Below are 18,615 nucleotides of genomic sequence, written 5' to 3'. Positions count from 1 at the left end.
TAATCCAGCACTTTGGGAGGCTGAGGCCGGAGGATTGTTTGAGCCCGGGAGTTTGAGACCAGCCTGGGCAACATGGCAAAAGCCCTTCTCTACAAAAATACAAAAAAATTAGCCGGGGGTAGTGGTCCGCGCCTGTAGTCGGCTACTGGGGAGGCTGAGGTGGGAGGATCATCTGGGCCTGGGAGGTGGAGGCTGGAGTGAGCCGAGATCACGCCACTGCACTCCAGCAGAAATGTATGTGTGTGTGTGTGTGTATGTATGTGCATGTATATATGTATGTGTGTGTGTGTGTATATACATATATGTATGTATACAGTTGACTCCTGACCAACTTGGGGGCTAGGGATGCCAGCCCTCTATGCAGTTGAAAATCTGCATGTAACTTTTGACTCCCCTAAAACTTAACTACGAATAGTGTCCTGTTGATTGGATGTCCTGCCAGTAACATACACATTCAGTTAACACGTTCTGTATGTTAAATGTATTCTATCCCAAATTCTGACAATAAAGTGAGCTACAGAAAAGAACATGTTATTGAGAAAATGCTAAGGAAGAGAAAATACATTTACTAGCCACTAAGTGGAGTGTATCATCGTAAAGGGCTCCCCGATCATCTTCACGTTGAGTAGGCTGTGAGCAGGTGGGGGGTGGGGGGAGCGTTGTCTTGCTGTCTAGGGAGTGGCAGAGGCGGGAGAAAGTCCACATATAAGTGGACCGCACGGTTCAAACCCCAGTCCTTCAAGGGTCAACTGTAGTCCTCCACTCGCTGATAAATAGCTCACCTCAGCCCTTCCTGGGTCCCCACCACACCCCCAGCCAGCCCTCCCAGCCCTCTGTCTTCTGAAACCTGCTGTTAATTCCCGTTTCTCCAATGAGGAAACTGAGTGACCGCAAGGTGCTGTTCCTAGCAGAAAATTGGCAGCACCACGGGGTCGGAGCCCAGGTTTCTCCTTTTCCCAGCTGCCAGCCAGGCTCTGAGTCCTGTATCTCACTTGTTGGTCACTTGCTGTGTGCCAGGCCCCTACTTGGGCCCCCTTGCCACAGCCCCGTGCAGCATCATCAGAGAGGCTGCAGCTGGCCCAAGGTGGCACAGCCAGGGACTGGACGGGAGCCGGGCGGGCAGCATGTCCCCCGCTCACCTGCTGCCCTGTGGGTGTGACCAGAGCGAGGCACGTGGAGATTGGGGGCTGGGGGGCCTGTGGCAGGGACCTTCCCGTAACTGCTTCCCACCCCGACATCCTCTTGGCTTTGGAATTTGACCCCAGATCTATAAGAAGAGCCTGGCTCCTCCCTCTCCCTCACCTCCTACACCGCCTCCAGGTTCTGCCACTTTTACAAATTTGCTTTATCTGTTCACTCTTTCCCTTCTCTCCATCCCCGTGGCTCCAGCCGCGGCCTCATCCTCTACCCCCGGACCCTTGGCGCAGTGCCTCCTTGACCTCCAGCCGTCCCGGCTCTAGTCCACTCAGAGGGGCCCTTCACCCCCCAGAGCTGAGTCTGCCCCTCTGTTGTCACAGCCCGATGTGGGAGGAAGGAGGCCCCCCGGCCCATTGCCACGGCCTCTGTAACAGCTCGACATTCCCTCCTCCCGGCTTCCCTCCTGGACGTTCCGGAGCCCACCCTGTGCCCACCCTCTCACTTAGCCCCCACCCCCACACTCGCCTCCCTAGAGACACCGGGCTCCTTGCCTCGGGTGCCAGCAGAGGAACTGCCGGTAGGGGGCGCTGGCTCGCTCCTTCCTGCAGGAAGTACTGAGGCTCGGAGGGGCCGGCGCTGTGGCAGGTCCTGAGGATGCAGCCGTGAACGCCCCGACAAAGCCCTCAGGAGCTCCCCTCGTAGCAGGAAGGCAGGCAAGGAACGCAGGAACAAATCACCAAGCATCAGGTGCTGGGTGGCCGTGACACGAGCTGTGAAGAAAAAAGGAAGTGCAAGGGATAGGGATGGTAGGGGAGCTCAAAGAAGACCTCCTGGAGGCGTCGTGGGAACGCAGAGCCGCCTTGACGGCAGGAAGAGCACCCCTGGCTGGCCGAGGGCACAGCAGGGGCAAAGTCTTCTCAGGGGAACGGGCCTGGTGTGGATGGGAGGAACCTGGGTGGGAGGCGCCTGGTGGGTGGGAGGAGCCTGGGGGAGGCTGGCGTGGCTGCACGGGAAAGGACAGCCCCCCTCCAAGCAAGTCACCACCTCACCCCCACCCACTGCACCTCACCCCCACCCCGACTGTACCCCCACTGCACGGGCCGCCTGTTGGTCCTGCTGCCCAGTGGCCTGTGGTCTAGGAAACTCTTGAGCTGAGCCAAGCACCCCCAGTCTTGCTTCCTCATCAGCAGCTCCTGGGGGGCCTGGCCTGCCCTTTCGCTAAGGTTCTTCTACCTGGAAACATAGAAGTCTGACGATTCTTGGGGCTGTGGGGTTGCTTTTATTTTGAAAGCATTCAGGACATGGATTGGCTCAGAAAAGCACACACGGGAAGTCTCCTCCCTCCCTGACGCCAGCGCTGCCTGTCCCCTCCCCCTGAACCCAGGTCTGTCCCATAGGACCGGCTTCCAGGGACAGAAGGGCTCATCCCACCCCGGCCCGGATCCCTCTCCACCCTCTGGGCTCCAGGCTCCACTTCTGCCCCAGTCCCTCCAAGTGGGAAAGTTCTTCTCTAGCTCTAACCTCCAGGCCTCTTGCTGCAATGATAGTCAATTTCCTATCTTCCCTCTGGCCATCCGAATGTACCCCCCCACCCCCACCCCAAAAAATGAGTGCGCCTGACAGGAACGTTCCCTGCCTCCCATTTCTCCTCACCCCGCCTCCCCTGGGTCCCCGAGTTTCCGATCTGCCATCTGCCTGAATCCTCCCAGGCACGGTGCCCGAGATCTCTCAGAGCTGGGGCTGGGGAGGATGGCGAAGCTGGTGAGGACTCAGCTTCACGCCTGGAGCGCCCGGGTCCTCCCAGCCTCTGCCTTTCCCTGGATCTCAGCTCCATCTCGGAGCCTCCTGTCCTCCTGCCCCTTTCATGCCTCCTTGTATGCCTGTGTCTGTCTCCCTGTGACTCTGCCACTCTCTGCCCCTCGTAATTCTCTCTTTGGGGGCCTTCTGTGTCTGCACCTCTGGCTTGTTCCTTGCACCAGGTGAGGGAGGAGAACAGGTGTACCCTTGTGATGGGTCCTCTCCCGGGGCAGCTGGGGTGGGAGAGGCAACCCTGGTGACCTGGCCAAGTTCTGGGCCTGGGTTCCAATGCCAGCTGTGCTGCCTGAGGGCTGCGTAACCTTTGACAAGTGCCGCCCGCCTCTGAATCTGCTTCTGCATGTAAAATGGGCACAAGAACCATCCCTTCCTCCCAGAGTCGTGGGGAGAGGCCAGCAGCTCGAGGAGTGGACAGCATGGCACCCACATGTAATCAGTACTCCCCACCACTACTAGGGGTGCGTGGGGGCAGTGGGCAGTCCACGGAGCCTCCAGCAGCGGGGCGTGAAGCCATGATGGGGTGTCAGGCGTGTCATGTCCTGTGCAGTGCGGGTGACTGCAGGGGCTGAGGAAGGGTGGCTGTTCAGGATGACTGTGGCCTTGCCTGCACCCTGCCCCCCACACACAGGCAACCTCCATGGGAATCGTTGCTGTTATCAGGCCAATCTTGGGGGTCTTTGGGGCCCCTGGACTCTAGCGAGGCTGGCCTGGGAGGGGCCACTTCCTAGCCGTGTGTTTCGCCTCAGGCAACTGACAGTACCTCTGTGTGTTTCAGCTTTCCTAGCTGTGACCTGGGTGTAATGGCAGTCTTCTCTCAGAGGGTTGATGCACACTATGGCAGCTAATGCAAGTAAAGCTCCCAGAACAGTGCCCAGTCAGTGCCAGATGTGTGTTGGACGTTACCACCTTTGGTGGGGTGGTTATTCAGTGAGTTCACACAAGTCAGATGTGTGTGCCATGCCTGGCTTTGAGAATGTGTGCGGAAGAGATGAGGTTAGCCGGCATTCCTGTTATCTGGGTCAGAGGGCTGTATCTGGGGCCAGCTGGGGCCAGGTGCCCCCTCAGTGTGCAGCTGTATCCAGGAGTGTAGCTCACACAGGTGGTACCTGAGGTTTGGGCAGAGTGGTAGCTTTCCTCTGGGTGCACGGAGCTGCGCTGGGACCTCCTGTTTGGAACCTGAGACATAGTATCTAGGACTTAGCCATCTGGGTTGTGCTGGGGCATGGAGGGTGACCCGGGGCATGGAGGGTGACCCGGGACATTGGTGTCCAGCTGACAACAGCTGCATCACGGCGTGAGGTGTGCTTCCTCATCCAGGTACGGTGGCCCACACCTGTCATCCCAGCACTTTGGGAGGCCAAGGCAGGCGGATCACTGGAGGTCAGGAGTTCAAGACCAGCCTGGCCCACATGGTGAAACCCCAATTCTAACTAAAAATATAAAAATTAGCCGGGTGTGGTGGTGGGCACCTGTAGTCTCAGCTACTCGGGAGGCTGGGGCAGGAGAATTGCTTGAACCCAGGAAGTAGAGGTTGCAGTGAGCTGAGATTGTGCCACTGCACTCCAGCCTGGGCAACAGAGTGAGACTCTGTCTTAAAAAAAAAAGGTGCTGCCTCTGCCAGCAGGCCTCCTGGGATGGAAGGGGACCTGGGGACCAAGGGCGTCCAGGGCTGGGAGCCTGCGTTGTGCAGTGCAGCCTGGCTTGGTGTGCAGAACGGAGAGTGGGGGTGTCTGTGTGTGAGCGTGGGGGGAAATAGACTCCCAGTGGTGATCGCGTACCCATCCATCCCTGAACCCAGTGTTTGTGAGCAACTGCCATGTGTCAGGCACTGCTGTGGGTCCTGGGAACCAAAGAGTCACAAACTGGCTGCCCTCGGGAAACTTGCATTCAAGCGCACGGGCCCGTATAAAAGCTCAGACGCTGATAAATGTCACGGAGAAAAACGAAACAGAGAAGGTTCTGGAGAGGGATGGGGGCGCTGTCTGATGCAGGGCGGTCTGGACAGCCTCACTGAGATGGTAGCATTGGAGCACAGACCTGATAGAGAGCAAGGCAAGAGCCCTGTGGACAACCCGAGAAGAGCATTCCAGGCAGAGGGAAGAGCAGGTGCAAAGGCCCTGGGGCCAGGGTGTGCATGGCCTGGAAACGGCGGCGAGTGAGCAGGGGGAGGAGGGAAGCGATGAGGTCAGAGAAGGAGCTGGGTGGAGAGTGGGGGCCTGAAAACTGCGGTGAAGTCCTCACCTCTGCTCTGAGTGGGAAGGGAGCTGTGGAAGGCTGTGGAACAGAGGCAGGGCAGGGTCCATTGGGTGTTGACAGGATCCCTCTCGCTGCCCATGGGGAACGCACAGTGGGTGGGGGTGAAGGTAGAAATGGGGAGGCTGGAGGGGAGGACACTGTAATCGTCCAAGAGGGAGATGGGAGCCAGGCCAGGGAAGTAGCCTGGGGCTAGGGAGAAAGATCCTCTGATTACAGGGTCTGATTCCGCATATGTTGCGAAGACAGAACCCTTTACTGAGGATTTACTGATTTAATCCCCCCAGCGGCCCTAGGAGGCAGATATTCTCCTTATCCCTGTTTCACAGTGGAGGGAACTGCACTTGGGAGAATGAAGCCACCGGCCTGAGGTTACAGGGGAAGTGGCAGCAGAGTCAGGACTCAAACCCAGGCCTCTCGGCGCTTACCAATGTGCCCCACCCTCAAAATGTGCCTTTTGTGGCCCGTGGGTGTCCTGGGCCAGTGTCTGTCACATAGCAGGGACTGGGTAGACATTTGTTGGATGGACGGATGGAAGGATGGATGGATGGATGGATGGATGGATGGATGGATGGATGGATGGATGGATGGATGGATGGATGGATCGGCGGATGGATGGATAGACGGATGGATGGACGGATGGGTGGGTGGATGGATGGATGGATGGGTGGATGGATGGATGGACGGATAGATGGACGGATGGATGGGCGGATAAGTTGAATGAATGAGTGTGGCTGCCCTGACGATTTTGCAGAAGTGTGTCAGGAGGCGGATGTCAGGATCTGGCTAAGGTCCAAGGGAGAGGGGTGCCTCTGGTGGTGGGGGTCTTTGTGGCATGAAGAGGGGCTGGTCCTCACTCGCGGGACAGGGGTGATGGCGCAGGTCGTAGGTTCCAGTGCTGGTATATCAGGTGTGGGGGTTGGAGTAAAGGCTGTGTGGCATGGTGGGGGTTCAAGGGAGTTCCTGGGGTACAGGGGCATCTGCAGGAAAACCCTGGGCCTAGACCCAGTGGGGGTGTGATGCGGGAGGGGTGGTTTTGGCCGGCGGTGGGGGTGGGGGGTCAGCGGTGGCCCAGCCCGGTCAGGCAGCCGACGAGGCTGTCTGTGTGCCATGAGGCTCCGGCTTGGCACGGCCTAACCGCCCCCCTTCTTGGGCAGCCCAGCCGGCAACCTTCCTCCCCCGCTTCCCCCGACCTTCCTCGGCTGCCTCCTCGGCTGCCCAGAACCAATGGGTTAATTAGATAACGGAGCCTTTGATTAGCAGGGGAGGGGGAGGCCTCCCCTCCGGTGGCACAGGGAAGGGAGGCTGAGGAGGAGGGAGGAGAGGCGCCCTCCCCGTTCAGAAGGAGAGAAAGAAGCAGGGAGGGGTGGGGAGGGAGGGAGCTGAGGCACAGCTTGGCTCTGCACTGCCGTGTGACTAGAAATTGTAATCGCGGAGAAAGAGAGAGACAGAGCCGGGGAGAAAGGGACCAAGACAGACGGACAGACAGACAACCTGACTGACACGGGCTTGGGGCCGATGAGAGGGTGACAGGGATAGAGCAAGAGGGAGGAATAGATGGAGGAGAAGGAGAGAAGGGGCCTGGGGGTCCCGAGGGAGGCAAGATTGTGAGGGGGAGACTCAGGAGGGGGTTGAGGCCAGAGGAGGTGGACGGGTACCAGAGGCGGAGGGGGAGAACTGAGAGGGGCAGAGAGAGAGGAGAAGGGGGCTGGGGTCAGTGGGTGGAGAGAAAGGAGGCTGCGGTGGGGGGAGAGTCGAGATAGAGGTGGGAGAGGGGGTGGAAGGAGACCGGAGGAGGCGAGCGGGGAGGGGAGGAGAGAACTGCTGCAGTGGCCAAAGGACAGCGTCCCCCCAGGGGTGGGAAGGGCGACAGACCAGTGGGGGGGGGCGCGGGGAGACCCGAGAAGCCCCTGCGCCCCCCCCAGCACGATCTCGACGGGAAGCCCTGGAGAACTGGGGACTCAGAGACCCCGGCTGGCTGGAGGCATGTGGAGGGGGGGGCCTGGGCGCAGGGAGAGGCCCAGCGGCAGCCAAACCACCAGGGTGAGTGTCCCCCACCGTGGGGTTGGGGGAGAAAAGGACGGGAGATGGCGGAGGGCGAGAGGGGGAAGGGGAGGGAGGCCGAGTCACTGCAGAAGCTGTGATGGGGGTGGGGGGATGCGGGCTGGCAGCGGGAGAGCTGGGGACAGATGCGGAGGTAGACGCAGCAGCGGCAGGCCTGGAGGCCCGGGTGGTTGCCGTGGGCTCCCACAGGCCCTGCGGGCGTGCCCCCCCCCCAAATCCAGGCCCTGTGCTTTGTGCCAGCCCCTTGGCTAAGAGGGTGTGGGCTGGATCATCGCCAGGGTCTTAAGAAGTGGGAGCCCCAGACCCAGGATAAGGAGTGGGCACCCACCTCCCTGTTCACATTCAGGAAGATGAAGACCCTCACGGCACTCACACAGTCAGACACGGACACACAGCCCCAGCCCTCCAGGAGAAAAATGAGCCCGGGTGCAGACACAGAACCAACCAACCTCTCCTCTCCCTCTCTCTCTTTCTCTCCCCAGCCCCCACTTCCCCCTCTGTCTCTCTGCCTCTGCTTCTGTCTCTGTCTCTCGCTGTCTCTCTGTGTCTCTGTCTAGCCCTCGCTCTCACACATGCACTCAGATACACAGATGTATGCACACACATTTTTATCTGGGTTAAAATGGTCTTGGAAACTGCAGGAGGAGGGAGTGACTGTGTGTGTGCACGGCCGTGTGCCTGGGGATGAGCCTGTGTCGGGGGGCCTGAGAGTCCACCGTGAGAGGGCGTGCCCATCACTGCTTAGTGTGTGAGTGGGTTGGTGTGCGTGTTTGTGTGACCTGCTCTCCTCCCGGTCTCTTGAGAACGGTTTGGGGTTGGCCTGTGTTGGGGCAGAGCCTGCTGGTGTGGGTGTATTTGTGTGTACTCAGAGATGCTGCATGCAAAGGAGGGCTGGGAGCCAGAGGGTAGACCTAGGGCCGAAGTACCCTCCCTGCGCCGTCCCAGCCTGCTCTGTGCCCTTGGATAGGCCGTTTTCCCTCGTAGTGCCTCAGTGTCCCCATCTGTAAATTGGGCATCCTAACAGCTTTCTCCTGTGGTCATTACGAGGCTTACATGAGCTGACCGGGATACAGTTTGCTGCATTGCAAGGGCTTACCCAGTGTTCTGGAGAGACTATTGTTACCAGTATCGTTGCTGTTGCTGTGACTCGCCCATCCCCTTTCCCTCTCTGGTTCTATGGGAATGGCGGGGCAGGACAGATTGGGGAGGTACAGCCTGACTTCTCAGAGGACCCGAATCCCCACTGTCTGCTTTCCTCCCAGAACCCAGGCAGAGTCCCTGGACCCCCTTCCCTTCCCCATCCCCTCCCCGAGAACCAAGCTCGGTCCTGCGGCAGCAGCTGGCATGAGTCCCAGCGGGGCTGTCTCTGCCTGGAGCACCCACAGTCTCTGGGCGAAGGAGGGGGTGCAGCTGGTGGCCTCTGAGCCTGTGCTGCCCCCTGCCAGGTCCCCAGCCCCCCTTACACACAAACTCCAGTCTCCTCCCTCCTCACCCTGCTGCCTCCCAGCCCTCCCTTCACCTGCCCACACCTGTCACCTCCACGGTTGCCTTGTCTGCCACCTTACCCCTCTCTCCCTCAGGTCCTCCCATGAGTCTGACTTAAATCTCTGAAGCCGCCGCGAGGACCCCACAGGGCCTGGATAGGGTGGGCAGTGACAGGAGGGTGTGCAGCAGAGGGGCTTTCGGTTTAGCTGAGGGTGCAGGGGGTGGGGGAAATGCATCTCTTCGCTAACATCCCTGGGAGGGGGAGAGGGAGCGGGAGTGGAGGGGAGAGGAGGCTGGGACCCACCCCACAGGGGATCACGCAGGTGGCGAGGGGACCGGGTGGGTGTTGGGATGGGAGCGAGGTCCTCGCCGCCTGGCTTGCTCTTCCCCCTTTCTGCCCCCTCGCCTTGTCTGTCTGTCTGTCTGTCTCTCTCACTCCTCTGATGGATCTACCTTTTTGAAATCATGCAAAGAGCTGGGTTTTGAATCTGGATGACTTCCGCACTTACTGGCTGAGTGACCTTGGATGGGCGTTTCCTTTCCCCTAGCCTCAGTTTTCCCCACTGCAGAATGGGCGTAGAGTCTTGCCAGCATGGAGAGGATGAGCTAGTGCTGGGCCGGGCAGGCCACGCTTCCCTCTGTCTGCCCCAGCCTGCTGGGTGGGTCCATCAGTGGCTGTCGCCCTCCCTGCCCCTTTGATTCTGGGCATGGGGCAGGGAGGCAGTGATGGGGCTGCCTGGGTGTTGGCAAGTACCCGGGCCACGTGGGCTCCTGTCCCTCACTGAGCCTCTCCCCTCTCTCTTCCCCCACCCACAGCCCCCCAGCGTCCACGCGGAGCATGAACATTGAGGATGGCGCGTGCCCGCGGCTCCCCGTGCCCCCCGCTGCCGCCTGGTAGGATGTCCTGGCCCCACGGGGCATTGCTGTTCCTCTGGCTCTTCTCCCCACCCCTGGGGGCCGGTGGAGGTGGAGTGGCCATGACGTCTGCCGCCGGAGGGGGCTCCCCACCGGCCACCTCCTGCCCTGCGGCCTGCTCCTGCAGCAACCAGGCCAGCCGGGTGATCTGCACACGGAGAGACCTGGCCGAGGTCCCAGCCAGCATCCCGGTCAACACACGGTACCTGAACCTGCAGGAGAACGGCATCCAGGTATGCGGGGCCAACAGGTGGAGGGGGACCATGGAGGGGGGTACTGGGGAGACGTGTAGATGCAGTCCATCCCTTCTGGGCCTCCCCACACCAGCTCTTCCCTGTCTCCAGCACCCGTGGACTTGCGGGTCTGCATCCGATCACCTGGAGCTGGGCTCCCGAGGTGGAGTGGGAGCTCTCTGGGCTTTGGGACCACAGTGCTCCCTGTCTCTGAGCCACTGTGTTGGGGTCCAAGCGCAGGCCGCCTGCCCAGCCCCCAGCACGGGACAGGCGGGTCGGCTTAGGCCGAGCCCTGGAGTCACTGGGGTGTGGAGAGCAACCCTTCCGTGGGGACCTCTTGGCATCTGCACCACCACACTCCCTCGTGGCCTTGGGAAGGTGGCGGCATGATTCTGAGCCTCAGTTTCTTCATCTGAAAAACGGGGACGATGCGAGCCCCTGTGTTGAGGCGTTGCTGTGAGGGCTGAGGGCTGTGGGTCTCGTACTTGGGGCTTTAGCCTGTGTGCTGGCACCTGGCGAGTGGTCAGAGGATGGGAGGCGTTGCCATGGTCATTTGCCGGGCAGTGCGGGGTTTGCGTCCCCATTTCCTGGAGCTGGTGTGAGAATTGGAGAGCAGAGAGGCTGAGATCGCTCTGGTGCCTGGCGCCGTGGTGGCCTATGGCTGCTGCTCAGGATGGAGCAGCTGCCACTCGATTAATGATGACTGTGATTAGGATAGGCCGTAAGCGAGGGCTTGGGGGGACAGAGCTGTGCTATTAGAAAGCAGGGCTTCTCAGCCTCTGCCCTATTGACATTTGGGGCCAGATCATCCTTTGGCGGGCAGGGTGGGGGGCTCTGTCCTGTGTGCTGTAGGATGTTTAGCAGTATTTCCGGCCACTAGATGCCAGTAGCACCCCACCCCCAATTCCAAAAATGTCTCCAGGCATTGCCAGTGATTCCCGGGGGATCATTACCCCAGGTTGATTTGGTCCAACTCCTGCCTCCAAGCAAGCCCGTAAAGCTGGGAGAGAAGAGGGCGCCCGTGCCAGAGGTCCCAGCTCCCCCAGATCTAACCTTCCAAATAGAAGTGCAGCTGCTCTTCTGACTGGTCCCTGGGAAGTGGGGGAGGACTTGGCCGCTCCCATCTGACTATCCTGAGAGCCAGATTCAGGGAAAAAAGGGGACCTCTCGGGGAGCAGTCTCTTCCTGGTGGCTGTGGGGCAAGGGCCAGCGAAGGGGTCCAGAAACATCAGGGGCCTCGTCACCACCCCCTGCTCTTGCAAGGCCTTGTCCCTCTGTCCACACCCACCCCCCACAGGCTCCCATGTCTGCCAGTTTGCTTTGAGTCTGCCCTGCATCTCCCTAGCTGCAGTCTCCACCAATCCGTCCATGTCTCCCTTGAGCAGGTGACATCCCGCACTGTGCGGTCCCCATGCACCTGCCCCCGGCTTCCCTGCACTCTATCCTTCCCCTACTTATACACGTGACATTCAACAGACACCAGCAGCACCGGCTCTGCGCCAAGCCCCGTCCTGGGTGGTGACCGAGCAAGGCAAAGCCCAGCCCTAGCCCCGGCAGCTCACCTTCTAGTGGGGAAGAAACGAGGAGGAAAAGGAGCCAATGGATGGAACGGCACGCCAGGGAAATGCGCTTTAGAGAAATGGCCAGGGAGAGCATGGGACGGGGAGGCACCCACACCACTCACCAGCAGCCCCAGGCCGTGGCAACAGCCCCGTCGTAAAACCTGGACCCGTATCTCTTTTCGGGGGGGGAGCTCAGTGAACAATTCAGTCCCACAAACATGTGCTGAGCGCCACCAGCAGACGTATGTGCGTTTATGATTTATGATAAGTGACGCACAGGCCCGCTCCCTCCATATATCACGCACCTGGTAAAGCACACACAGAGGTGGACGTTGTCAGAGAGTGAAAAGCATCAGTAGGAGTCCAGACACCTCCATTTCTCATTTCCCCCACCACCACCAGTGGTTCTTGCACCACCTCCAGAGACGGGGATGGAGGGTGTGTTCGTCCAATTCATGAGAGTGGATGCTTGTGAGTGTTTGTCAGTGGGCTTGACCTCCCTCAGTGGACACATCCCAGACAGCAAGAGGCATGGACCACGTCGAGGGTAATCAGAGGCTCTTTATTTATTTATTTATTTATTTACTTTTTTTGAGACAGAGTCTCACTCAGTCTCCCAGGCTGGAGTGCAGTGGCGGAATGTTGACCCATTGCAACCTCCACCTCCTGAGTTCAAGCGATTCTCCCGCCTCAGTCTCTTGAGTAGCTGGGATTACAGGCACCTGCTGCCACGCTCAGCTAATTTCTATATTTTTAGTAGAGACGGGATTTCACCACGTTGGCCAGGCTGGTCTCGAACTCTTGACCTTAGGTGATCCACCCGCCTCGGCCTCCCAAAGTGCTGGGATTATAGGCATGAGCCACTGCGCCCGGCCCAGAGGCTTCTTAAAACTTAATAATTTTTAGCCTGGCGCGGTGACTCATGCCTGTAATCCCAGCACTTTGGGAGACTGAGGCAGGTGGATTGCTTGAGCCCAGGAATTTGAGACTAGCCTGAGCCACACAGCGAATCCCCATCGTCACTAAAAAACCAAAAATTAGTCAGGTATGGTGGCATGCGCCTGTGGTCCCAGCTACTCAGGAGGCTGAGGTGGGAGGATTGCTTGAGCCTAGGAGGCAGAGGTTGCAGCGAGCTGAGATTTCAGCACTGCACTCCATCCCGGGCAACAGAGAGACCCTGTCTCAAAAAAAAAAGTAATAACTTTTTAGTTATCCAAATAAAAAAGTGAAAAAATCACCCTAGTTCCATCACCAGATATAAATAACTACTGTTTATATTTTATTTTAATACCTTCCTGGCTCTTTCCTGTGTCTATGTAAATGGTTTCATTTTTAGAGACAGGGTCTCACTCTGTCACTCAGCCTGGAGGGCAGTGGGGCTATCACGGCTCCCTGCAGCCTCAACTTCCCTAGCTCAAGTGATCCTCCTGCCTCAGCCTCCAGAGTAGCTGGGACTACCTTTTTTTTTTTTTTTTGAGACGGAATTTCACTCTTGTTACCCAGGCTGGAGTGCAATGGCGCCATCTCGGCTCACTGCAACCTCCGCCTCCCGGGTTCAAGCGATTTTCCTGCCTCAGCCTTCTTGAGTAGCTGGGATTACAGGCATGCGCCACCACGCCCGGCTAATTTTGTATTTTTAGTAGAGACAGGGTTTCTCCATGTTGGTCAGGCTGGTCTCGAACTCCCGACCTCAGATGATCCACCTGCCTCAGACCCCCAAAGTGCTGCCACTGCGCCCGACCTTTCCCCCCCCTCCTTTTTTATGAAGACAGGGTCTCTCTCTGTTTCCCAGGCTGGTCTTGAAGTCCTGGGCCCAAGCAATTCCCCCACCTTGGCCTTCCAAAGTGCTGGGATTACAGGTATAAACCACCTAACCCAGCCAGAAGTATATTTTTAATTACTTATTACAGAATGAGTACAAATTAATTGAGGAAAACTAGAAAATATACCTAAGTAAAAACAGGAGGACAGAAGCCAACCACAAATCCACAGCCACGGGTAGCTCTCCTTCGCTTTGGTGTCTTTGGATTCGGACACCCTCCCAACCCATGCGCAGTGCGTTGCACAATTGCTGCTGATTTGTAAATGGAGTTTTTGCTTTTTTCTTTTTTTTGAGATGGAGTCTCTATTGCCCAAGCTGGAGTGCAATGGCACGATCTCAGCTCACTGCAACCTCCGCCTCCCAGGTTCAAGCAATTCTACCGCCTCCGCCTTCCGAGTAGCTGGGATTACAGGCGCCCACCACCACGCCTGGCTAATTTTTTGTATTTTTAGTAGAAACGGGGTTTCACCATGTTGGGCAGGCTGGTCTCGAACTCCTGACCTCAGGTGATCTGCCCGCCTTGGCCTCCCAAAGTTCTGGGATTACAGGCGTGAGCCACCGCAACCCAGCCAGCATCCCGTTATTAACCAGGCCCTTCTTTTTTTTGAGATGGAGTCTGTTGCCCAGGCTGGAGTGCAGTGGTATGATCTTGGCTCACTGCAACCTCCACCTCCTGGGTTCAAGTGATTCTCCTGCCTTAACCTCCCAAGTAGCTGAGACTACAGGTGCCCACCATGATGCCCGGCTAATTTTTATACTTTCTAGTAGAGACGGGGTTTCACCATATTGACCCAGCTGGTCTCGAACTCCTGGCCTAAAGGGATCCACCCACTTCACCCTCCCAAAGTGCTGAGATTACAGCCATGAGCCACCCCGCCCAGACTCCTTATTTACAGTTTCTGAGTTGATATGAACAACACCAGGGGGACATCCATTGGCTCATTCTTCCTAACGTTCTGGACTCTGCCCTTGGGATAAATTCCTAGAAGCGAAGTTTCTGGGTCTGAGGGATGATGACAGAAGCACCACCCTGTGAGTTCTATGTGGCTTCCTCATTTGAGTGTACTCCTCCCTTACACACACACACACACACACACACACGCACACACACACACACCAGGGCCTGGCACTGAAGCATTGGTAGCGACAGGCTGAATTCTGGGGATTCGAGAGCCTCCCGTGTGGCCTGCCGCCTTGGTTGTCATCTGTCCCCTGCTGTGCCGCCACCTGCATGAAGGCAGGGACTTTGCACTGTTCCCTGCCGGATCCCCAGCACCTAGGGCCGAGCCTAGCATGCAGTAGGTGCCCAGCAGCTGTTTGCCTGTAAATGGGAGGCCAGCTCCCAAGCTCCTGCCCAGATCCTTGGCAGCGGCCCTGCAGCCATCTGTCGGTGGGAGCCGACGCGAATCCCTGCAACGCCTTCCCGTGAGCTTGGCTAGGAGACTCCTGTCACCTGTTCTTGCCTGGCCCTGGCCTGGGCTCAGTGCGGGCAGCAAGAACCTCGTGGGGACTTTGAGGGACTCTTAAGTCCACAGGGTGACGGTGCTGGCCTCTCTCTGGGAGGCTAGAACATTGCCATTCATCTTTGGTAAGAGGGTTAAAATGTTCTTCTGCCACATGACAGGGACAGTAGGTAGTCCCCATAGTAAGACAGAGGATGTGTTTTTTAAAAGATCATGGCCGGGCAGGGTGGCGGCTATGCCTGTAATCCCAGTACTTTGGGAGGCTGAGGCAGGCAGATCACCTGAGGTTCGGAGTTCGAGACCAGCCTGGCCAACGTGGTGAAACCCCATCTCTACTAAAAATACCAAAATGAGCCAGGCATAGTGGCGCGTGCCTGTAGTCCCAGATACTTGGGAGGCTAAGGAAGGAGAATGGCTTGAACCGGGGAGGTGGAGTCTGCAGTGAGCCGAGATCGTGCCAATGCACTCCAGCCTGAGTGACAGAGCAAGACTCCGTCTCAAAAAAAAAAAAAAAAAAAAAATCAGCAATCTTCTGAGGCCCTCCCCCGGCCCCATCACTGTTTTTTGAGATTGGTAGGGCCTGCAAGCCTGGAGTCTCCAGAAATGCCTTTTAGGGCAGAGGCCTGGAGACTGCCTTCCCCCAGCTCACATGCCCTGGACCCCTGGGAGAAGACCGGGTGCAGATCTGCTCCTCCATCTCCTCGGGGCCTGGGGGGCAGCTGCGCCACCTCGGCTGGGCCCAGCCTGTCCACTCCTTGCTCCTCAGTCAGGCACGTGGTCCTCACCGGACCGGCTCCTTCCTCCTTCCCTCCCTTTTATCCTCGTATCCCCGCCTTCCCCTCTCCTCACAGAAAGTCCTCCTAATGTGTTTACTGTGGATTTTTTGCTTGCGTGTGTTCTTGCAAAATGGATATTGTTGTTTCGTGTGCATGTATTCTTAATTTATGCAGAGGAAGCTGCATTAAGATCGCTGTCTTTGTCTCACTGTGTTCACTCGGCCTGTGTTTCTGAGAGTGGTTCACGTTGCTGCGTGTGTCCACTCTGCTGCTGTCACTGCTGCAGAATTGATGGGCACCCACCCCCGTCCACCTGCCAAGTCCCCCACTGCTTCCTGATGAGACTGGACGTCCCGGAGGCTTCTAGCTGCCCCACCGCAAATCCTCCCTCAGGACCCCTCTGGGAGCTGCGTGATCATTTCTGTGGAATATATACCCAGAGGGAATTGCCAGGCCATAGGATATTCATGTACTTAATTTAACAAAGTACCGCTGAATCCACCCAGGGCTTTTAGCGGGCGGCCCTGGGGCCCTCCTGGGGCCCACTAGGAGGTTGTATGGCAAGTAAGTGTGGTTCCAGCTTAAGGAACAAACCAATCCATCCTATGGAAATTATTAGAGGGGCTTCAAAGAGTTGTGTTTAAGGATGGCCCGACTCCAACATTTAGAAGTAGCCTCAACTCGTGCTGACAAGGGACTGGTTACATCAGTGCTCCCCAGCATTTTTGGCACCAGGGACTGGTTTCATGGAAGATAATTTTTCCATGGACTGGGGTGCGAGGAGATGGTTTTGGCATTACATTTGTGGTGCATTTCTTTTTCTTTTTTTCTTTTTTTTTTTTTTGAGACAGAGTCTTGCTTCACTCTGTCACCAGGCTGGGGTACAATGGTGCAATCTTGGCTCACTGCAACCTCCGCCTCCCAGGTTCAAGCGATTCTCCTGCCTCAGCCTCCCGAGTAGCCGGGATTACAGGCACACACCACCATGCCCAGCTAATTTTTTTTTTAATTTTATTTTTTGAGATGGAGCCTCGCATTTTCACCCAGGCTGGCGTGCAGTGCCGCGATCTCGGCTCACTGCAAGCTCCGCCTCTCAGGTTCACGCCATTCTCCTGCCTCAGCCACCCAAGTAGCTGGGACTGCAGGCGCCCACCAGCACGCCCGGCTAATTGTTTTGTATTTTTAGTAGAGACGAGGTTTCACCGTGTTAGCCAGGATGGTCTTGATCTCCTGACTTCATGATCCGCCTACCTCGGCCTCCCAAAGTGCTGGGATTACAGGCATCAGCCACCGTGCCCGGCCTATGCCCAGCTAATTTTTGTATTTTTAGTAGAGACGGGGTTTCACCATGTTGGCCAGGATGGTCTCGATCTCCTGACCTCATGATCTGCCCACCTCGGCCTCCCAACGTGCTGGGATTACAGGCATGAGCCACCGTGCCTGGCCGGTGCACTTTATTTCTATTATTATTATTACATCGTAATATATAATAAAATAATTATACTACTCACTATAACTTAGAATCAGTGGGACCCTGAGCTTGTTTTCCTGCAGCTAGATGGTCCCATCTGGGGGTGATGGGAGACAGTGATGGATCATCAGGCATTAGATTCTCATAAGGAACAAGCAACCTAAATCCCTCACCTGCACAGTTCATAATAGGGTTCACGCTCCTATGAGAATCTAATGCTGGCCGAGTGTGGTGCCTCACGCCTGTAATCCCAGCACTTTGGGAGGCCGAGGTGGGTGGATCACCTGAGGTCAGGAGTTTGAGACCAGCCTGGCCAACATGGCAAAACCCGTCTCTACTAAAAATACAAAAATTAGCTGGGCGTTGTGGCAGGTGTCTGTAATCCCAGATACTCGGGAGGCTGAGGCAGGAGAATCAGTTGAACCCGGGAGGCAGAGGCTGCAGTGTGCTGAGATCATGCCACTGCACTCCAGCCTAGGCAACAGAACAAGACTCTCAAAAATAAATTTATTTTGTAATTTAAATAAAAGAGAATCTGATGCCGCCAGTGATCTGATAGGAGGCAGAGCTCAGACTGTAATGCTCGCTCGCCTGCTGCTCGCCTTCTTCTGTGCAACCTGGTTCCTAGCAGGCCACCCACCAGTACCGGTCTGTGGCCTAGGGGTTGGGGACCCCTGGGTTCAATCAATCACTGCCGCTTACAATGGAATATTATGCAGCTATCTAAAACAGAGTTTCAAATAATAGTGGACAACATGGGGAAATGCTCAAAACGTAATACTGGGCTTTCAAAGAATGTGAATAGGATCTCCAATTCACTTTTAAAACTTAAGTAGTATTTTTTTTTTTTTTGAGACGGAGTCTCGCTCTGTCACCCAGGCTGGAGTGCAGTGGCCGGATCTCAGCTCACTGCAAGCTCCGCCTCCCGGGTTCACGCCATTCTCCTGCTTCAGCTTCCCGAGTAGCTGGGACTACAGGCACCCGCCACCACACCTGGCTAATTTTTGTATTTTTAGTAGGGATGGGGTTTCACCATGTTGGCCAGTCTGGTCTCCAACTCCTGACTTTTTGATCCGCCCACCTTGGCCTCCCAAAGTGCTGGGATTACAGGCATGAGCCACCGTACCCAGCCAATAACTTTTATAATCAGAACAAATTAAACTTTTAAAATACTAAGTATAAAATCCTATGCAAGCTGGAAAGAAAAAAACTCTATACTGGAATTTGCTCACCTTTTCCTGAGGAAAAAGAAATTTCAAAGCATTTACCTGGAGCAGGGGGGCAGGGAGTGCTCATCCAACCCCATTTATTCCTGTGAGGGCAGGATGACTGCTCCCGTCTTATGGATTGGAAAATGGAGGCACAGGCTCTGAGTGACGTATCCAAGGTCGCCCAGCAAGCTGTAGCCCCCATGGGCTCGCCCTGTGCCTCAGAAGGTATATATGTCTGTCCCACCCTGAGAGTCATCGTGGAGAAGCTAGGTCCAGACAGCCAAAGTGGGGCAGCTACAGGATGGTAATTCCGTTGCAAAAGCAAAAAACAAAACCCGGCCGGGCGCAGTGGCTCACGCCTGTAATCCCAGCACTTTGGGAGGCCGAGGCAGGTGGATCACAAGGTCA

General features: G+C 56.9%; 1 protein-coding gene across 2 annotated transcripts in view; it reads left to right on the top strand.

Annotated features, from left to right (window-relative positions):
• The window catches only part of LRRC4B (leucine rich repeat containing 4B), a 58,522-nt gene that overhangs the window by 9,786 nt on the left and 30,121 nt on the right, over nucleotides 1–18,615 (top strand). Inside the window, exons 1-2 of one of the 2 annotated variants that reach the window (XM_025367806.1) lie at nucleotides 7,395–7,558; nucleotides 9,571–9,902. In XM_025367806.1, coding sequence (XP_025223591.1) covers nucleotides 9,606–9,902 — 297 coding nt within the window. In that variant the 5' untranslated portion in view covers nucleotides 7,395–7,558; nucleotides 9,571–9,605. Of the gene's footprint in view, nucleotides 1–7,394; nucleotides 7,559–9,570; nucleotides 9,903–18,615 lie in introns of those variants that run through there. The other variant, XM_025367805.1, reaches the window with a different exon arrangement.

This window comes from Theropithecus gelada, chromosome 19, assembly GCF_003255815.1.
Source record: "Theropithecus gelada isolate Dixy chromosome 19, Tgel_1.0, whole genome shotgun sequence".
Lineage (NCBI taxonomy): Eukaryota > Metazoa > Chordata > Mammalia > Primates > Cercopithecidae > Theropithecus > Theropithecus gelada.
This window is presented reverse-complemented; position numbering and strand designations above follow the sequence as displayed.